Source organism: Lissotriton helveticus, chromosome 12 (genome assembly GCF_964261635.1).
Source record: "Lissotriton helveticus chromosome 12, aLisHel1.1, whole genome shotgun sequence".
Lineage (NCBI taxonomy): Eukaryota > Metazoa > Chordata > Amphibia > Caudata > Salamandridae > Lissotriton > Lissotriton helveticus.
The window spans coordinates 156,442,480-156,460,964 of NC_136073.1; the positions used below are offsets into that span (position 1 = coordinate 156,442,480).

An 18,485-nucleotide genomic window follows, 5' to 3' on the forward strand; every position below is an offset into this window, starting at 1 on the left:
ATATGGATGAGCAGGCTGGGCAGGGGGAACCCGACGATACCACAGAGTCCCACTGAGAAAGTACAGCATTGTGGCCCCACTGCCACTTCTTGAGCCAGAAATACAATCCACAGGGGAGGATGATGCTCAGGCTGAGTTAGTGGTACAAAAGGGGGTGGTGATGGACGGAGCATCTGAATCAATCAAACACGCACACCCAGTCAAAAGATCTGGGTTTAATCCATCACCGTTCTTTAGCCTACTCTGCCACCCCAGTTCAGACATGGCTATATGCAAATCAGTCTGACCCTGTGCCTCATGGGAACAGTCCAGCCCGAACTGCCAAGCCATGTCTTCCCTGGACCGGAAACAAGCTTCCGAGGACCGGTTTCTGGCATTCCAGCCGTCTTCAGCCCGGCTTGCTTAAATCCAGTGGCAAAGTGAGCAAGGGACTCACGTCTGAGCATACCCTGCCACACTTATGGCGGCCAAAAGTGGTACAAAAGGGGGTGGTGATGGACGGAGCATCTGAATCAATCAATCACTCACACCCAGTCAAAAGATCTGGCTTTAATCCATCACCGTTCTTTAGCCCACTCTGCCACCCCAGTTCAGACATGGCTATATGCAAATCAGTCTGACCCTGTGCCTCATGGGAACAGTCCAGCCCGAACTGCCAAGCCATGTCTTCCCTGGACCGGAAACAAGCTCCCGAGGACCGGTTTCTGGCATTCTAGCCGTCTTCAGCCCGGCTTGCTTGAATCCAGTGGCAAAGTAAGCAAGGGACTCACGTCTGAGCATACCCTGCCACACTTATAGCGGCCAAAAGTGGTACAAAAGGGGGTGGTGATGGACGGAGCATCTGAATCAATCAAACACTCACACCCAGTCAAAAGATCTGGGTTTAATCCATCACCGTTTTTTAGCCCACTCTGCCACCCCAGTTCAGACATTGCTATATGCAAATCAGTCTGACCTTGTGCCTCATGGGAACAGTCCAGCCCGAACTGCCAAGTCATGTCTTCCCTGGACCGGAAACAAGCTTCCGAGGACCGGTTTCTGGTATTCCAGCCGTCTTCAGCCCGGCTTGCTTGAATCCAGTGGAAAAGTGAGCAAGGGACACACGTCTGAGCATAACCTGCCACACTTAAGGTGGCCAAAAGTGGTACAAAAGGGGGTGGTGATGGACGGAGCATCTGAATCGATCAAAGACTCACACCCAGTCAAAAGATCTGGGTTTAATCCATCACCGTTCTTTAGCCCACTCTGCCACCCTAGTTCAGACATGGCTATATGCAAATCAGTCTGACCCTGTGCCTCATGGGAACAGTCCTGGCTGAACTGCCAAGCCAGGTCTTCATTGAACAGGAAACAAGCATCCTGGGACCACTTTCGGGGTAAGACCCCTCATCAGCCAGGCTAGCTTGAATCCAGTGGCAAAGTGAGCAAGGGACCCATGTCTGGACATACCCTGCCAACTTAGGGCGGACAAAGCAAACACAAGGAGACGATGAATGGAGCACTAAACCTTTTCAGACACTCACTCCCAGTCACAGATCTGGGTTGAATCCATCATCATTCTTTATCTCACTTCACCACCTCAGTTCAGACCCAGCTATATGCAAACCAGTCTTGACCCTGTTCCTCATGGGAACAGGCCAGCCTGAACTGCCAAGCCAGATCTTCCCTGAATTGGAAACAGGATCCTGGGACCGTTTATGTGGTAACACTCCTCATGAGCCAGGCTAGTTTTAATCCAGTGGCAAAGGGGCATATGTATAAAAAAAGCGATTTGCGATTCTCAAAATGCACATTTTTGCAAATCGCATTTTGAGAATCACAAACCACAAAGTAAATAAAAAGTTGCAAACAATTTGCGATTTTCAAAAATTCTCAGAATTCACTGCGAATCCCGTATTAGTGATTCCTTATTTGCAAAATCGCAAATAAAGAATCGCAAAAATAGGGAATCTGCAATTCAGGTGCAGCTTGATGACATCACACCCAGGAAGTGGGAGTGCCATGCTGCAGCTAATTGCCTGAGGCTGAGTCAGAGACTGTGAGGAAAGGCAGAGAAGTAAGCACAGCATTTCCAAACACCAACAATTGATCCCCAGGAGAAAGAGAAGGACAAGGAGGGGGCAGTAAGAAAGAGAAAGCATAAGTTCAGTGAGAGGGAGCAGAGGTGCTGATTGAGGAGATGGTAGTCAGCCATGAACTAGTATTTGGCAAAAAGACACTCTGTGTCCCAGAGTCCAGAAAGAGGAAAATCTGGATGGATATCGACGCGAAAGTAAATGCTGTTGGTGTGACCCAGCGCACTGCTGAGGAGCTGAGGAAGAGATGGCACGATATGCGCCAAAGGTCCAAGGAGAAGGTGGCAACCAGGCTGGTGGAGGCCAAGAAGACTGGTGGGGGAACACCAACTGCAACCGAGTCAACACCCCACGAGGATTTGGTGAAGTCCAACCTCCTGCCTGAGAGCATCAGTGGTGTGGCCAACATAGACAGCTCTGACCCTGCAAACACCAGCCAAGGTAAGATGCATGCCAAATGCAGCCGCACACATCACCATCCCATTCACACACTAAGGAATGCACCAAACACAAAGTACTCATGGTAATCCGGTCCACTTTTTCCAGCACACACAGCAATGCATCATGGGGCAATGAGACATAGAAATGTTGAAGCAGTATGGGAAATCTCTAATGGCAAAAAGTGATAGATAGCAGTTAGCCAATACAAATTGAGAAAAACTTTATTGAGTGAGAAATGCAGACCATGTCACAAAATCAAAATGTGCCTTTTCATCCACAGCACAACCTGGGACACATGATGACAGTGCAGGAGCTTAGGAGGTGAAACATATGGATGAGCAGGCTGGGCAGGGGGAACCCGACGATACCACAGAGTCCCACTGAGAAAGTACACCATTGTGGCCCCACTGCCACTTCTTGAGCCAGAAATACAATCCACAGGGGAGGATGATGCTCAGGCTGAGTTAGTGGTACAAAAGGCGGTGGTGATAGACAGCTATATGCAAATCAGTCTGACCCTGTGCCTCATGGGAACAGTCCAGCCCGAACTGCCAAGCCATGTCTTCCCTGGAACGGAAACAAGCTCCGAGGACCGGTTTCTGGCATTCCAGCTGTCTTCAGCCCGGCTTGCTTGAATCCAGTGGCAAAGTGAGCAAGGGACTCACGTCTGAGCATACCCTGCCACACTTATGGCGGCCAAAAGTGGTACAAAAGGGGGTGGTGATGGACGGAGCATCTGAATCGATCAAACACTCACACCCAGTCAAAAGATCTGGGTTTAATCCATCACCTTTCTTTAGCCCACTCTGCCTCCCTAGTTCAGACATTGCTATATGCAAATCAGTCTGACCCTGTGCCTCACGGGAACAGTCCAGCCCGAACTGCAAAGCCATGTCTTCCCTGGACCGGAAACAAGCTTCCGAGGACCGGTTTCTGGCATTCCAGACAGTCTTCAGCCCGGCTTGCTTGAATCCAGTGGCAAAGTGAGCAAGGGACTCACGTCTGAGCATACCCTGCCACACTTATGGCGGCCAAAAGTGGTACAAAGTGGGGTGGTGATGGACGGAGCATCTGAATCAATCAAACACTCACACCCAGTCAAAAGATCTGGGTTTAATCCATCACCGTTCTTTAGCCCACTCTGCCACCCCAGTTCAGACATGGCTATATGCAAATCAGTCTGACCCTGTGCCTCATGGGAACAGTCCAGCCCGAACTGCCAAGCCATGTCTTCCCTGGACCGGAAACAAGATTCTGAGGACCGGTTTCTGGCATTCCAGCCGTCTTCAGCCCGGCTTGCTTGAATCCAGTGGCAAAGTGAGCAAGGGACTCACATCTAAGCATACCCTGCCACACTTATGGCGGCCAAAAGTGGTACAAAAGGGGATGGTGATGGACGGAGCATCTGAATCAATCAAACACTCACACCCAGTCAAAAGATCTGGGTTTAATCCATCACCGTTCTTTAGCCCACTCTACCACCTCAGTTCAGACATGGCTATATGCAAATCAGCCTGACCCTGTGCCTCATGGAAACAGTCCAGCCCGAACTGGCAAGCCATGTCTTCCTTGGACCGGAAACAAGCTTCCGAGGACCGGTTTCTGCCATTCCAGCCGTCTTCAGCCCGCTTGCTTGAATCCAGTGGCAAAGTGAGCAAGGGACTCATGTATGAGCATACCCTGCCACACTTATTGTGACCAAAAGTGGTACAAAAGGGGGTGGTGATGGACGGAGCATCTGAATCAATCAAACACTCACACCCAGTCAAAAGATCTGGGTTTAATCCATCACCGTTCTTTAGCCCACTCTGCCACCCCAGTTCAGACATGGCTATATGCAAATCATTCTGACCCTGTGCCTCATGGGAACAGTCCAGCCAGAACTGCCAAGCCATGTCTTCCCTGGACCGGAAACAAGCTTCCGAGGACCGGTTTCTGGCATTCCAGCCGTCTTCAGGCCGGCTTGCTTGAATCCAGTGGCAAAGTGAGCAAGGGACTCACGTCTGAGCATACCCTGCCACACTTATGGCAGCCAAAAGTGGTACAAAAGGGGGTGTTGATGGACGGAGCATCTGAATCAATCAAACACTCACACCCAGTCAAAAGATCTGGGTTTAATCCATCCCCGTTCTTTAGCCCACTCTGCCACCCCAGTTCAGACATGGCTATATGCAAATCCGTCTGACCCTGTGCCTCATGGGAACAGTCCAGCCCGAACTGCCAAGCCATGTCTTCCCTGGACCGGAAAGAAGCTTCCGAGGACCGGTTTCTGCCATTCCAGCCGTCTTCAGCCCGGCTTGCTTGAATCCAGTGGCAAAGTGAGCAAGGGACTCACGTCTGAGCATACCCTGCCACACAAAATCAAAATGTGCCTTTTCATCCACAGCACAACCTGGGACACATGATGACAGTGCAGGAGCTGAGGAGGTGAAACATATGTATGAGCAGGCTGGGCAGGGGGAACCCGACGATACCACAGAGACCGCACCTGTCCCACTGAGAAAGTACACCATTGTGGCCCCACTGCCACTTCTCGAGCCAGAAATACAATCCACAGGGGAGGATGATGCTCAGGCTGAGTTAGGGCAGCGTGCGACACAGGTCTCAGAACAGCACACACTGCAACATAGAGAGCAAGGATCCATGAGAAGCAGGCCAAGGGTGAGCACCAGCGCTGCTGCAGATGATGAAGCCACGGTGTTTGCTGGACTGGAGGGCAGCATGCTGAAGATACAGTGCCTGCAAAAAAATCAATGCATTCCATTAACCGGCAGCTGGTCTCAGTGAACAACAGCCTACGTTACATGGGGATGGCATCATGGACATGGCAGGTGCTATCCGAGAACTGTGTGCCACATTGAAGAAGGACCAGGCAGCCAAGGCGCAGGGTGAGTCAACGTTCGGACAGCCGTTTGAACACCTACACCAAGGAGGTGAACCGCCTGTGCACTGCCACGAGCCAGCTGTTACGTCGCACTGTGAGCATGCAAGTGGAGATGGCCCACTGCAGCCTGGATGTGTCGAAAGGTCTGGTGTAGGTCACCACCGCTGTGGAACAACTGCAGACAGCCAACACAGTTGGCACCGCACTCCTGGGCTCAGGGGAGAGCGATGAGTTGTCCAGCAGGAGCAGCATAACCCCACCAGTGCCCGAAACAAGACGGCGCATTGGGAGACAGGGTGCAACACCTGAGGAGTCAAGGGAGGGCAGTCAGCACCTAGAGCGGGCAGCAGCAGGCAGTTCCAGGAGGAGATGAACTGCTATCACTGAGTCAAGCAAATGGGTGAAGCAACCCAAACAAACTGGAATCCTGACTTACATACATACCTGCACTGTGGCCATAACATGTGCTACCTATAGCGACACTCATGGAGTTCGTCAGGCTGTGTGACAAAGTATTATCCTGCAGCTTAGTGTTTGAATAAACACAGAACTGCAACAAAATATATTTTGCATCATGTCATTATTACTCTCCTAGAAATAGGTAATTGTGATCTCATCCCGTCTCTGTCATCCGGCAGCTGCCCCAACTCCGACTGCTGGTCTGTTGGGGGGACCTGGGCTCTCATCGTCAGAAGTATCAGTATCAGTTAGTTCTACTGGGATGCCTTTCTCATAGCTATGTAGTGGAGCATTGCACAGGTAGCGACAATCTTGCAGCAGGTCTCAGGGCTGTATAGTAGTGCTGCTCCGCTTTTATGCAGGCAGCTGAACCGGCTCTTCAAGATCCCAAATGTCCGCTCTATTACACAGCGCATAGATTTGTGTGTGCGGTTGAATCTCCTCTCCCTTGCATTGGCTAGATTTAGGTATTGGGTCAGGATGAAGTCCCGCACTGCATATGCATTGTCACCTGCAGGAATGAAAATGAGAGGTGAGTCAATGTCCTCCACCCCAGTGATGTACTGAATGTAGTAATGTTGTACATGCATTTACCTAGCAGGCAGCCCTCACCAAACTCGCCAGCATTGAGACGTCTGTACATCCCACTATGTCCAAATATAAAGGAGCTTAGAGTACTGCCTGGGCATTTAGCTACAATATCATTGATGATATTTTTGGCATTGCAGATGACCTGTATGTTTAGCGAATTATATGATTTTAGGTTTCTGAATACATATTCATTGTTTGATGGGGGTGTGAGGGCCACATGGGTCCAATCTATGCAGCCAATTACGTGGGGGAATTGTGCAATCTGGTAGAAGTCCTGTTTTTGCTGTAATGCCTGTTGTGTGCTGGGGAATTGTATGCTATGTTGTAGCCTCTGTACCATTGCATATAGGAATGCATGGAAGAAGCGAGACAGGCAACTCTGGGAGACCCCACTTGCCACTGCTATCACCCCTTGAAAACTCCCTGAGGCCAGTAAGTGCAGTGAGCACAGGACCTGCACATGGGTTGGAATTGTCCGGCATTTAGGGTGTTCCAGTTGGGGTTTCAGCTCCTCTATCAGGTCTGAAATAGTCTTTGAGTCCAGCCTGTACTTTTCATGGATCTCCTCCTGAGTCTGCTGGAACAGAGTGATGCGCACTCTGAAGATTCGTTCCTGTCGCCTACTCCTCTGTGCTGCTGCCCGAATTTGCAGCCTCCTGGCTATCACATGTAGCGCTGCCATTGTGGAAGTCCCTGTTGCATTGTGGGCTTGTTTATATAGCTTGCACCTGGTTACCACCTGCATGGCCCCTTGCTGCATGGTCACAGGTCGAGGGTTCAGGAAAGATGGGCCCTCACCACCTTGAAGACATCCAGGTCACAGTACTACCCAACAAATGACCTCGTCCACTATGGGTGCCCCCACAGGCAGAAGAATGACTCCAAGTCCACTGTACCTCCAGTAGTGTTCAAAGGGGGTAGAGAAAGGCCGTTTTCCACTGTCTCCTCTATAGAGACAAGCTGTATTTGGACCTGGGGCATCCAAACACAAAGGTCCGGTTGTGTGCATCTGTTAGGTTCATCGGCCGCTGCTCAGTAAAGGCCCAACATAGGCGACTAACTGGTTCGCCTGTGGCCCATCAAGCACGTCCGCACAGAGCACACCCCCGCACCTCCACACAATCAGGCCAGAGTCTTGGCCGTGCAGTAAAGGCTATGGAGGGGGGAAAGAGGCATGCAGGGAAAAGACCTAAAGCCCTCCGTGATCCGGTCCTGTGGCTGCACAGGCTCCCAACTCACCTCAGGCCCACCATCAGCTCCCAACACCACGTGCTAACAGCCACTGCTTCCCCAATCATGAAAAAGTGCGGAGGCCTGTATAAGATTTTATGCCACTAGACAGGGGGGCAGAGGGAGCCTCCTCTTAAATTTAGGCTCCCCACTTTCACTCACCGCACCACAACGAGGACTTGTCCCCTGCCCAGGATCGCCCAGTCTTCTGCACCCACTCAAACCTCCTGCTGCCAGGCCCTGCTGTCACAGCTACGTGGGGCACAGACAAACTTCAGGCACCGACTCCTTTAGCCTCGCAGATGCTGGGGCTGCACCAGCCTGGACAGCAATATAAAAGCTTCCACACAGGGGCACAGAGCAGTTTGGGTTCCCCGGTCCAATGCCAGGCCCTGTCGGTCCAGAGTGTCTCTCAGGCTGCAGTCAGATTCCCAGTGGGTAGTATGCACCAGTAAATAGTTCAATCTGTGCCACCACCTCTCCTCATCACAGAGCCATTAGGAATCGATCTCCTAAGGCGCAGATGGCGACAGGTGTTACCACATTGTCACCCCTCCCCCCCCACAGAAGACATAAAATGTTACTTGTTTAGTCTAGGTCAGACTATTTTGAGTGAATTGAGAAATTTGCACGAGTAGGTTCCAGAGAATGAGAAAAGAAAATATGAAATGTTAGGTTACACGAAAAATTAATAGGTTTTATACGTCACTCCTTGAGTACAAATATGTGCTGCCTAACACAGTATTGGATCCAATGGCCATGTATTTGCAGAGTCAGTTACATGCAGGGAGAGGTTCCATGGTAAGAGTTATGTAGTGGCATATCCAGTCTTACTGCCAATTCAGAGAGCACATTTTAAGACATCGAGCATATTTTGTTAAAATGCCAGAATGAAAGCTTCTTAATAAATTCTTGTGATTGTCGTCCTGGTTTCTAAATGGGTCAAGGCATATCGTACCTGGAGATCTGAAAGCCTGACTGTTGTAAAAGTTTTGTTGAGGGAATAAATACCAAGATTTGGCTTGCCAATCTATACTAAAACAGATCGTGGCTTACACATTAAAAATGAGATTTTGCAACTGATTTGTAAAGCTTCCTAAATTGATCACTGGTTCCATTTTAGTTACTGTCCTCAACCTTCTGGAGTAGTTGAGAGAATGAATGGGATCACTAAAACCAAACTGAGCAAAGTATGTGAGTGCACTGGTTTGAATTATCCAGATGTTCTTCCTCTTGTATTGATAAGCATCAGGAGTAGAGGTACTCCTGGCAAAGTAACTGGCCCATCTCCCACTAAGTCTTGATGGGCAGAGCAATTTGATTGGCTTATACTTCTTGAGCGAGACCTCTTTCAGTTACTGATGCCATCCTTTTAGATTACTGTAAGGGTCTGGTTGATGTGGCAAAATCTGCTTCTCGCCAGGTGAACTTGGCAACTACACTGACAAAAGGAACTAAATGTCACACATTGTCCCAAGTGGCTGGATTGCTATCAAGAGACATGTTGGAAAGAATTACAATGAGGAAAGGTGGTGTTCCCCATAGATTGTTATATTGGTGGTTAACACTGCTGTGAAGTGTGCAGGAATTCCATAGTGGGTCCAAGCTGCTCAGACAAAAAGAGTGAAGGCAGTGGATGAAGAATTGGTGAAAACAACCACTGATTGACAGAGTCAAGTTCAAACTTGCAGCATGAATCCAGAAGGGGGTGACAAGAGTGAAAATACTGGTGAAGGTACCAGCAGTGGTGTCCAGTCTCAAAGTATGGATCAGAGTGAAGAGCTGTTTCAATGTTAAAGTCATAGGGATAATTTATAGCAAGAAATAGTAGTCACTGATTCAATCAGTGTTAGGCTCCAGTTGAAATAAGAGTCACAATCACCCGGAGAGGAAGAAGCAGTTCAGTAGCACACTGATGAGGATTGAAGTTAAAGTCCATCTGTGAGTGGGGAAGATTAAGCAGTAGTCAACATGAAAGGATTGAAGTAAAGAAGTTAATGAAAAGAACCAGCAGCAGAAACCACCAACAGAATGAGGGGCTAAAGCCATTCAATGAGGAAACTGAAGTAATTGAAGTTTATACATAGGACACTGAAAGGGAATCACCAGCTGCTCCAAGATTAGGAAGAAGCAGAACTCCAAATGGAAATTATGCTTCACCTGAGTGGGTGTATCTAGTATTAGTATCTGATAAAGAGGAAGAGGAAGAAACAGAACTAGAGATCTATGGTCCAATAAATCTTTGTCAAGACATCTTTGAAAGGGAACCTGAAAGTGATCCTGTAGAAGAACCACATTTGAAAAATCTTGAGAGATTGTCAAACTAAACAGTCAGACTAAACAAAATCCAAGAATTTCCCAAAAACCTTGAAGCAGAAAAAAATGTCTTTGAGAGCATGAACTGAATGAACAGACATCTGAAAAAAGAGGAAATACCCCCTTAAAGTGTTTTTGATTATTGTTTGCATAGAAATAAAAAGAAAGGGAGAAAAGTTCATTGTTGTTTTAAAGATGATTTTTGATAACTTGGAATTTCAGGATACATTTTTATTGTTAGTCTTAATAGAAAACAGCATACAGCAAAACTATTAGTTTGATTATGTTTTTAATGGCACTTATGTTCTTAGTTGGTTTGTTGTTGTGGCATATGACTCCACAAAGTTGAACATTATGAACATAAACATGACACACTTACATGTAGGGAAAGTTTAATTAGTGGATTTCATAACAATATGCTGAAATGTTGAATGAATATACATTGCAATTTTGGCTGTTACAAACTCGTATGCATGCACTTTTCTTCCCTCTTCTGCAGGTGAAGGTGATACATACATACAGCTGCCAATGGCTTACTGTTTATCATGCATTAGGGGCCATATGTATGTAGCTAGCATTTTGTGATTCCCTAATTGCGAATCACAAGGGTTCGCAATTAGGAAATAGCAAAATGCAATGTATGAAGGTGTATAGTACACATCTTGTGATTCCTAGGGGGTTGAAATGGCCTACCTCATGAATATTAATGAGGTAGGTCGCAATTTGCGACCCACTAGGAATCGCAAAATTCACAGGGATGGTGGCCTGCTGAGATCAGCAGGCCACCATGTCCAGGATTGCTTTTCAATAAAGCAATCTTTTTTTTTTTTTAAAGCACCCCGTTTCCCTTAAAAGAAAACAAGATGCGTTACAAAGCGAAAAATGAAAAGTTTTCTTTCCATTTTTTAGGAGCAGGGAGTGGTCCGTGGGACCACTGCCTGCTCTTAAAAATGGTTTTATAAACATTCACAAAGGGGAAGAGGCCCCTTGGGGACCCCTTCCCCATTGCGAATGGGTTACCAGCTACTTGACATAGGTGGTAAAATGTAAATGTTTTGCAACCACAATTGCGGTCACAAAACATTCATACCTACCGATGTGATTCGGTATTAGGAAGGGACACCTTAAACACGCCCCTTCCTAATACCGAATTGCAATCCCAATTTGTGATTCGGTAACAGGTTACCTACTCGCAAAATTAGGTTTGATGCATCATAAAAGGAATGCTTGCATTCATAAACAGGCAGATTCTGGGAATCTGCCCATTTGCGAACGCAAAATGCTTGATACATCTGCCCCTAAGTTTGTTAGTATTTTTAAAAACATGGATTTTTGACCCTCCTTATCTATCCGATCTCAACATCTCACTAGAAGATCTACCTCTATCTGAAAATAAAAATACAAATAAGAGCCTTAAAATATGGTTGTTTTTAATAACATTGCACCAATTAAGAAGAAAATATAAGTACTAACTAAGAGTATGTATGTGGTTTGAGTAATGATGTGCTCAGGTTTGTGAAAGAGTATAAGAAAGGAAAGTTAAAGTTGTGACAGATTGGAGCAATGAAAGAAAAATAAAATAAAGCAATTGAAAGCTGAAGAAGAAATAAGATTGTGAAATTTGCAACCTAAATTCAGAATGGAACGAGAGGGAAAGGGTGAGCTATATATGATATTTCATTAATCCACAAAGATTGGGAGAATTGAATATGGGGGACAAAGTAAATGTGAGAAAAGTTTTGACATAAACAATGGTTTTCTGGTTGGTGAAGAGGTGATTCTGAGAGGGCTCTAATATGTGCTTGGTAAGCCTGCTAATTCAATCTGCCATACCATCTTGTTGGATTTTCTTATCTTGCTTTAGTGTTTCCAAGAATCTATCATATGAGTGGAGTGAAGGATTCAGTTGGTATGAGGAGAGCAAAACAACAATTTGGCAAAATAGTATTTGATATAAAAGAGGAGCTATTATTCCACCCATTGGTGTAGCTATAAATAATGTGAAAATTAGATGTTTGTCTATGCTTGTGGACTGGCTTGCTTCTAATACCACTAATTTATTGTGAACTAGGTGCAATATGGGCCATGATTATGTGGGATCTGTATCTTTCTTGCAAAGGAAGGTCGTGTTTGCAAGGTATAGAGTGTAAACGAATGCTAACCATTCATACCTGATAACAGAAAGTTATTTATGCCTGTGTACTAAACCTTAACAAAACCTCTTGTGAAGTTCCAGCTTTAGAAGTCAACAGCATGCAGGAAATTGTAGTTTCCTGGGTTAGTGGGATAGTGGGATAGGGAAAAGTTTTAGAAAGGTTGGTGAATGCATTAATTTTTTGGCTTGGGGAACATTAAGACTAATCCTAACCCTTGTAATAATTATATTATATGCAATTGCCCTGTTTCTCTTGTTCAAATTATATTTTCTGTGTGTTTGTTACAAAATTGTGGGCATAAGAATAAAATAAAGTCTTTGAAACTAAAGAGAGAAGAAGAGCTCGAAATGAAGAGTGTTAAGGATTTTTTAATAGGCAGTTAAAACTATTAGAAGAATCTACTAGGAAGAAATAGAAAGTGATGTAAATTGTTATATTTTGTGATTGGGTTGACCATTTTTATTGAGTGTTTTAGAAATTGTACAATATTCAGAGGGAAAATTTATAGAAGATTTATATTCGTTCATAATTTTGCACATCATTAATTATGTGCAGAATGCATTTCCACAATCAGTTTCACTTGTATATACTTATATAGTGCTGTTGCTTTTGAAACCAATTTTCATGATGCTTATAAATGCTATTTTCTGATGTATGACAGAACCCTGCATGCATTTCCCATGCATACCTTTTCTCTGCAGTCAGTACCCCAACTGCGACGTTACCATGCAGTCCTTTACCACACAACTCGTTACATATGCTTGCTGGTTTACTGTGCCTATTCATTATATAACAAATTGTGTTCATGAATCTAGCTATGCTCTAGCATTTCTGTATGACATTAGCGTAGAGAGTGCTTGTGAGGAAAGTGGTTTATTATATGGAGTGGTTTTGTGATGCATTAGGAAGTACCAAAACAGTTGGATGAAACAAACGTAACACAGGAAAGATCTGACACTAATTTATAAAAATAAGTAGTACTTTTATCATTAAAAAGACCACTCAACAAAAAAATCAATCTGTGAGTTCTGGCAATATGAATTTTTAAGGTAACAAAAAGTCACAGATTTTTACTCAGCACAATGAATAATTTTAATCCACTGCAACTTGCGGTTTAGGGTTAGTCACAACATATAACTTGAAAATAGCTCTAGAGTCGCTTTTTTATAGGTGTGGAGAGAGTCAGTCACTGTTGAGGTGAGTAAAACAATGATGTTGAATAAAACAGTTATAAAGAGGTTGAGTGAAACAGTTACATTGCGTTTAAAGCAGTCCCCAGTTCAGTTCCAGGCTCTATGGGTTAATCTCCAGAGACTTTAATGGAGTGGTCCCGATGAAAGGAATACTGGATGCTGAAGATGCTCAAGGATGCTGAGGATACTGAGCCTGTGATGGGGGTCTTCCTCAGGCCATCGCACGATCCTCGAACACCGAAGGTTGACTTTGGAAACAGAAATCAATGCCCCTCAAAGTATGTGTAAAGTCTAGGAAAAACAACAGTTGCCACTGGCGTACTGGCTTCCAGTGATAGCAAAACTAGCATCTCCCTTTAAGTGGTGGTAACTTCCTTGCTGGGTGACCAAACACTCTCCAACAACTCTCCTAGTTTCAGTAGACTTGGGTGCACATTTGAGGGTTCAGAGGGTCTACTAAGCTGTGCTTCAGTGGTCAGTGATGATTAGGTGTTCTTCACCAACAACTCACTAAGGAAGGCTTCATCAGCTTTTGTGGCCCTGTGGCTGTGGCAGGAATTCTGCCAACTGACTCTTGTAGTCATTTGTTCTGTCTGGAGCTCAAGGACGACCCCTCCAGTGAGCACCACAGGCACCATTCTCTCTTTGCTAGCCCAATGAGCAGCAGGTTCAGTCCATTCTTAGGTGTAACCTCTCCTTGCTGGGTTCAGGGAAATGCAGGATAGTCCCTCTTCAGTCCTCTCTCCAGTACAATAGTAGTCTGACATCTGGGGGACAAGGGTGCCACTTTTCTGCTCAGATTGTGCCCTTGGGGATGTGACATCTATTATCCAATGAGCTAATATGACCCCTCCCACATAGTTACGACTTCCTGTGAAGTGTGGCATCTAGTTAGCCCAGACTGCACCATTTTACCCACTCCCATCATGGCAGAACCCTTCTCTTAGTTTCTGGAGCTCCGTAGCCCAGACCAGACGTGTGGACATGTGGGGGCAACATACTAAAGGAAAAACAGTTTGGGTGCGTCGTCCCCTACTCTGTCCCCAATGCCAGTCTATTTGTTAAAACAAAAGAGAAGCCATTCATGGGTGTGCACCATTTGCCTTTCAAAGGAGACAACCCCTTTTGAGCTTGCCTTTTGGCCTTTGTTTGGCCTTTGTGGCAGGGAGAGTTCACACTTCTTCCAAGGGCAGGCCCTTGGTGTTCCATCCTGAGTGTCGGTCCAACACCCCCAGGCCCCCAGGGGTAGAAGGCTGCCTTGTGGTCAGCAATCATAAACGGTCACTGAAAAACTTTGGGCACAAAGTGCCAAATTTCTGAAGTTGACATTTGTGCAAATGTTACATCAAAATCAACTTGAGCATCAAATCTGGTTTAATTGCAATTACTATTTTGATATCTTGAAGTATTATATTTAGTAGACCCTTTCAGATATTATCATTGATGACTGGTCAGCATGTACCTCTGTTCTTGCCACTGGGAATACTAGCCTTTACACAGTAAAAACGACAATGGTGGGTTATTACTGGAAGGATATGTAAAGTTAGAAAACATATGTAAAACATTTTAAAGTAATGCACCCTGCCTTTAGGGCTCAGTATGATTGACTTAGGAGGGACATATGGATATCAAAAGGAGTCCTTGGACTTAGTCGCCATCGGAGAGGAGACTAGAGAAGAGCTTGAGACAGTATGGGGACTCGCTTTGCCAGCTGCCCCCTGGCCTTCAGAACACCATTTAGGCGCAGCACAGACCAGTGGTGTGTGTAGCCGCCATGGGAGAGGAGACCAGAGAGGAGCCTGACATGGTTTGGGGACTCTCTTTCCCAGCTGCCCCCTGGCCTTCAGAACGCCATTTAGGCGTGGCGCGCACAGTGACCCGCAAGGGACACCCGTCAGACCCCGGAGGAGACTGGGCTGCGCCCTCCCTCTAACATCCAACACTTTTTAAGGTACTGTTTTATATTTTGCCCCCAGTAGTGCTTGTGAGTCCGTCTACAGTGAGAAATGGTGAAGCGGAAAGGGCCTAGTGAGTGGGCAGAAGGACTGTAGCAATGCTCGACACATTTCTGACCAGAGGGGCTAGTGTACTCACACACGAGATTGAATTAAATGAGAGTCGTTTATCGATAGAACCCCTTTCATACCAGCCGAGGTCCTCGCTAGGGGACTTAACTGATGATAATACTGCCACTCAGTCTTCGCAACTGTTCCCATTTGTTAATCGATTACAAAGCCATATGGGAGTTTCCCGGTTGCACTAGGCCACACCCATCAGGGAGCCTGAACACTACCCCCACCCTGATCTTACAAATGAACCGCCAGCTAAGGGACACAGGGGTTGTGGGGATTCAAAGCCGAAGCCAACAAAAACTACCCGAGCCTCAAAACTAAAGGGAGCTAATATCAAGGCTGCGACGGGCTCTGGCACAGTCCTATCCAATCCTGGCTATCTAAAGCACACCTCCTCCGTCACAGGTATTCAATAAGGCATTATGGAAAGGAGTAGGTAAACTGATGGCTACTTTATTGGACAATACACAAAAGAGTAGACCAGGTCTGGAGATGGTGTGTGTCAGGACATGTGACTGCGAAACCATAGGAAGCAGATGCAGATGAAACAAAAGACTGAATAGTCACACAGGTTTGAATAAATCCCATCAGACCACCCAGTTGGTGGAATTTCATCATGTGGGAGTTGATGATTATTCAAAACCACTCCTGACCATATTAGTGTCAGAATAACATAGATAGTATATGTCAATCGTTCCTCTATATTGGTAGTGTTCATCAAGTGCAGTGCTCAAAATAATAGTGGTGACAAAAATAGATCACTTAGACTCCAAGAGTGTTCAAATAGAGATCTAGGTGTCACTAAGTTTAAAAATACGCCGAGTAGCTACAACAATTACTACTCTGATGGCGTTTAGTGAGGTGGTCGACATGTTTCAGCCTGTGGGGGTACTACCCCGGCTTTCTTCAGGACCTATCAAAGAGAGATACTACTACAACTAACATTATTTAAATGAGAGGAACAGTAAGGAGATTGCGCTCGTAAGAGGCCACATATCTACCAGAACTTTTTAGCTCTCCATTCTTCGCTGGAGGGAGGGAGACAAGACTTCTTCCCAGCATTGTGTGGGTGACGACCTCACCTCACCCGGCAACCGCTCGGGAGAATGAGGCCCCGCTCTGTCCGTCGGTGCCCCCATGTGTTTCACTTCCGCTCGTGAAACACATGGGGGCACCGACGGACAGAGCGGGGCCTCATTCTCCCGAGCGGTTGCCGGGTGAGGTGAGGTCGTCACCCACACAATGCTGGGAAGAAGTCTTGTCTCCCTCCCTCCAGCGAAGAATGGAGAGCTAAAAAGTTCTGGTAGATATGTGGCCTCTTACGAGCGCAATCTCCTTACTGTTCCTCTCATTTAAATAATGTTAGTTGTAGTAGTATCTCTCTTTGATAGGTCCTGAAGAAAGCCGGGGTAGTACCCCCACAGGCTGAAACATGTCGACCACCTCACTAAACGCCATCAGAGTAGTAATTGTTGTAGCTACTCGGCGTATTTTTAAACTTAGTGACACCTAGATCTCTATTTGAACACTCTTGGAGTCTAAGTGATCTATTTTTGTCACCACTATTATTTTGAGCACTGCACTTGATGAACACTACCAATATAGAGGAACGATTGACATATACTATCTATGTTATTCTGACACTAATATGGTCAGGAGTGGTTTTGAATAATCATCAACTCCCACATGATGAAATTCCACCAACTGGGTGGTCTGATGGGATTTATTCAAACCTGTGTGACTATTCAGTCTTTTGTTTCATCTGCATCTGCTTCCTATGGTTTCGCAGTCACATGTCCTGACACACACCATCTCCAGACCTGGTCTACTCTTTTGTGTATTTTCTATTGTATTTGGGGAATGAGTAGACAGGTCGTTAAACATTCCCTTCGACCCTCCATTCCTGTTGTTTTTTGAGTACTTTATTGGACCCCATTTTAGCTAAATTAATGCAGATTGAAGAACAACTATCATGTATAGAGGCTCACATAGCAACTACACAGGGCCCTTCAGAGCCCTTGTGCACTGGGCCTGAAGAACAAGCTGTGGAAAATAATCAACTTCCTGCTCGTATTAATGTGGGTTTGGCCTTACCTGCCAACCCCTGCAACACAACCAGATCTGCCACATGGTCGAGTACGTAGCAACCTCTAGTCAACAGTCATCCCAACATGTTAGCGGGATGACCTAACCTCATTACTACCGGGGCAAGTAATCTGAATCACCAGGCGTTTCCAGTGTTGGGGCTACAAGAACTGATTTTGGCAAATATACCTGCTCTGTGGGAAAATCAGCACAAATCGACAGCGCAGCCAATGGACAAATGCCTGCACTGGTATCATGCCATTTAATTGACTCAATGTGAGAGGCTGACCGCTGTCAAACCAAAATATTATGGTCAGGAGAGTGGGGTGGCTGGGCTCCTCCACTAAATCTATTGCCGGTGACTGTGTGGTGATACATTTTAACAATGCACACGTCGGTAAAATACTCTTAAGCCAACTCCACAACATCCCCTCTAAGGGTACTCAGATCATCCCTTTATCGCTGGAGCACTTATACAATCATGGTGGCCCATATGGAAATGAACAGAGGTCCCGGGCGAGGATAGGTCCACCATTGATTCACAGGGAGGGGACCTTTAATATCCCAGGTTTGAGGCTGGACAACCAATATGCTGTTCTGTCAGATCCAAGCCTGTGATTGACTAACACCAGTTGACCTCACTGATGATGGGTGAGCAATTACACCAGTCAAACCAGTTCTTGTAATCAGGGGAGCCCTGAGATTTTTCCCATATGGAGTGAGGTTGACAAAAATATGATTAGTTTAGAGTCTTGGAATGTGGCTGGCATTGCATCTAAGCCATGCAAAGAACAGTAGCACAAACTTTGGCAAACACAGGAGATTATGTGCTTTCAGGAAACATGGACCAAGGAGCCGTTTTTGTCACCAGGTATCGCTCATTCCAGACAGTAGCAGTGCCATCAGTGTCAGGTAGAGCAAAGGGGGACTTTTAACTTTAATCTCTAATACTGTAAGGATGGTTGATTTTTGTTAGAGACCAC

The 18,485-nt window shown here is 46.0% G+C and overlaps 1 protein-coding gene across 1 annotated transcript in view; it reads right to left on the reverse strand.

The window, feature by feature from the left end:
• The window catches only part of LOC144797984 (extracellular calcium-sensing receptor-like), a 69,361-nt gene that overhangs the window by 13,314 nt on the left and 37,562 nt on the right, over nucleotides 1-18,485 (reverse strand). The window contains exon 5 of the mRNA XM_078668784.1: nucleotides 10,509-10,518. Coding sequence (XP_078524910.1) covers nucleotides 10,509-10,518 — 10 coding nt within the window. The remainder of the gene's footprint in view (nucleotides 1-10,508; nucleotides 10,519-18,485) is intronic.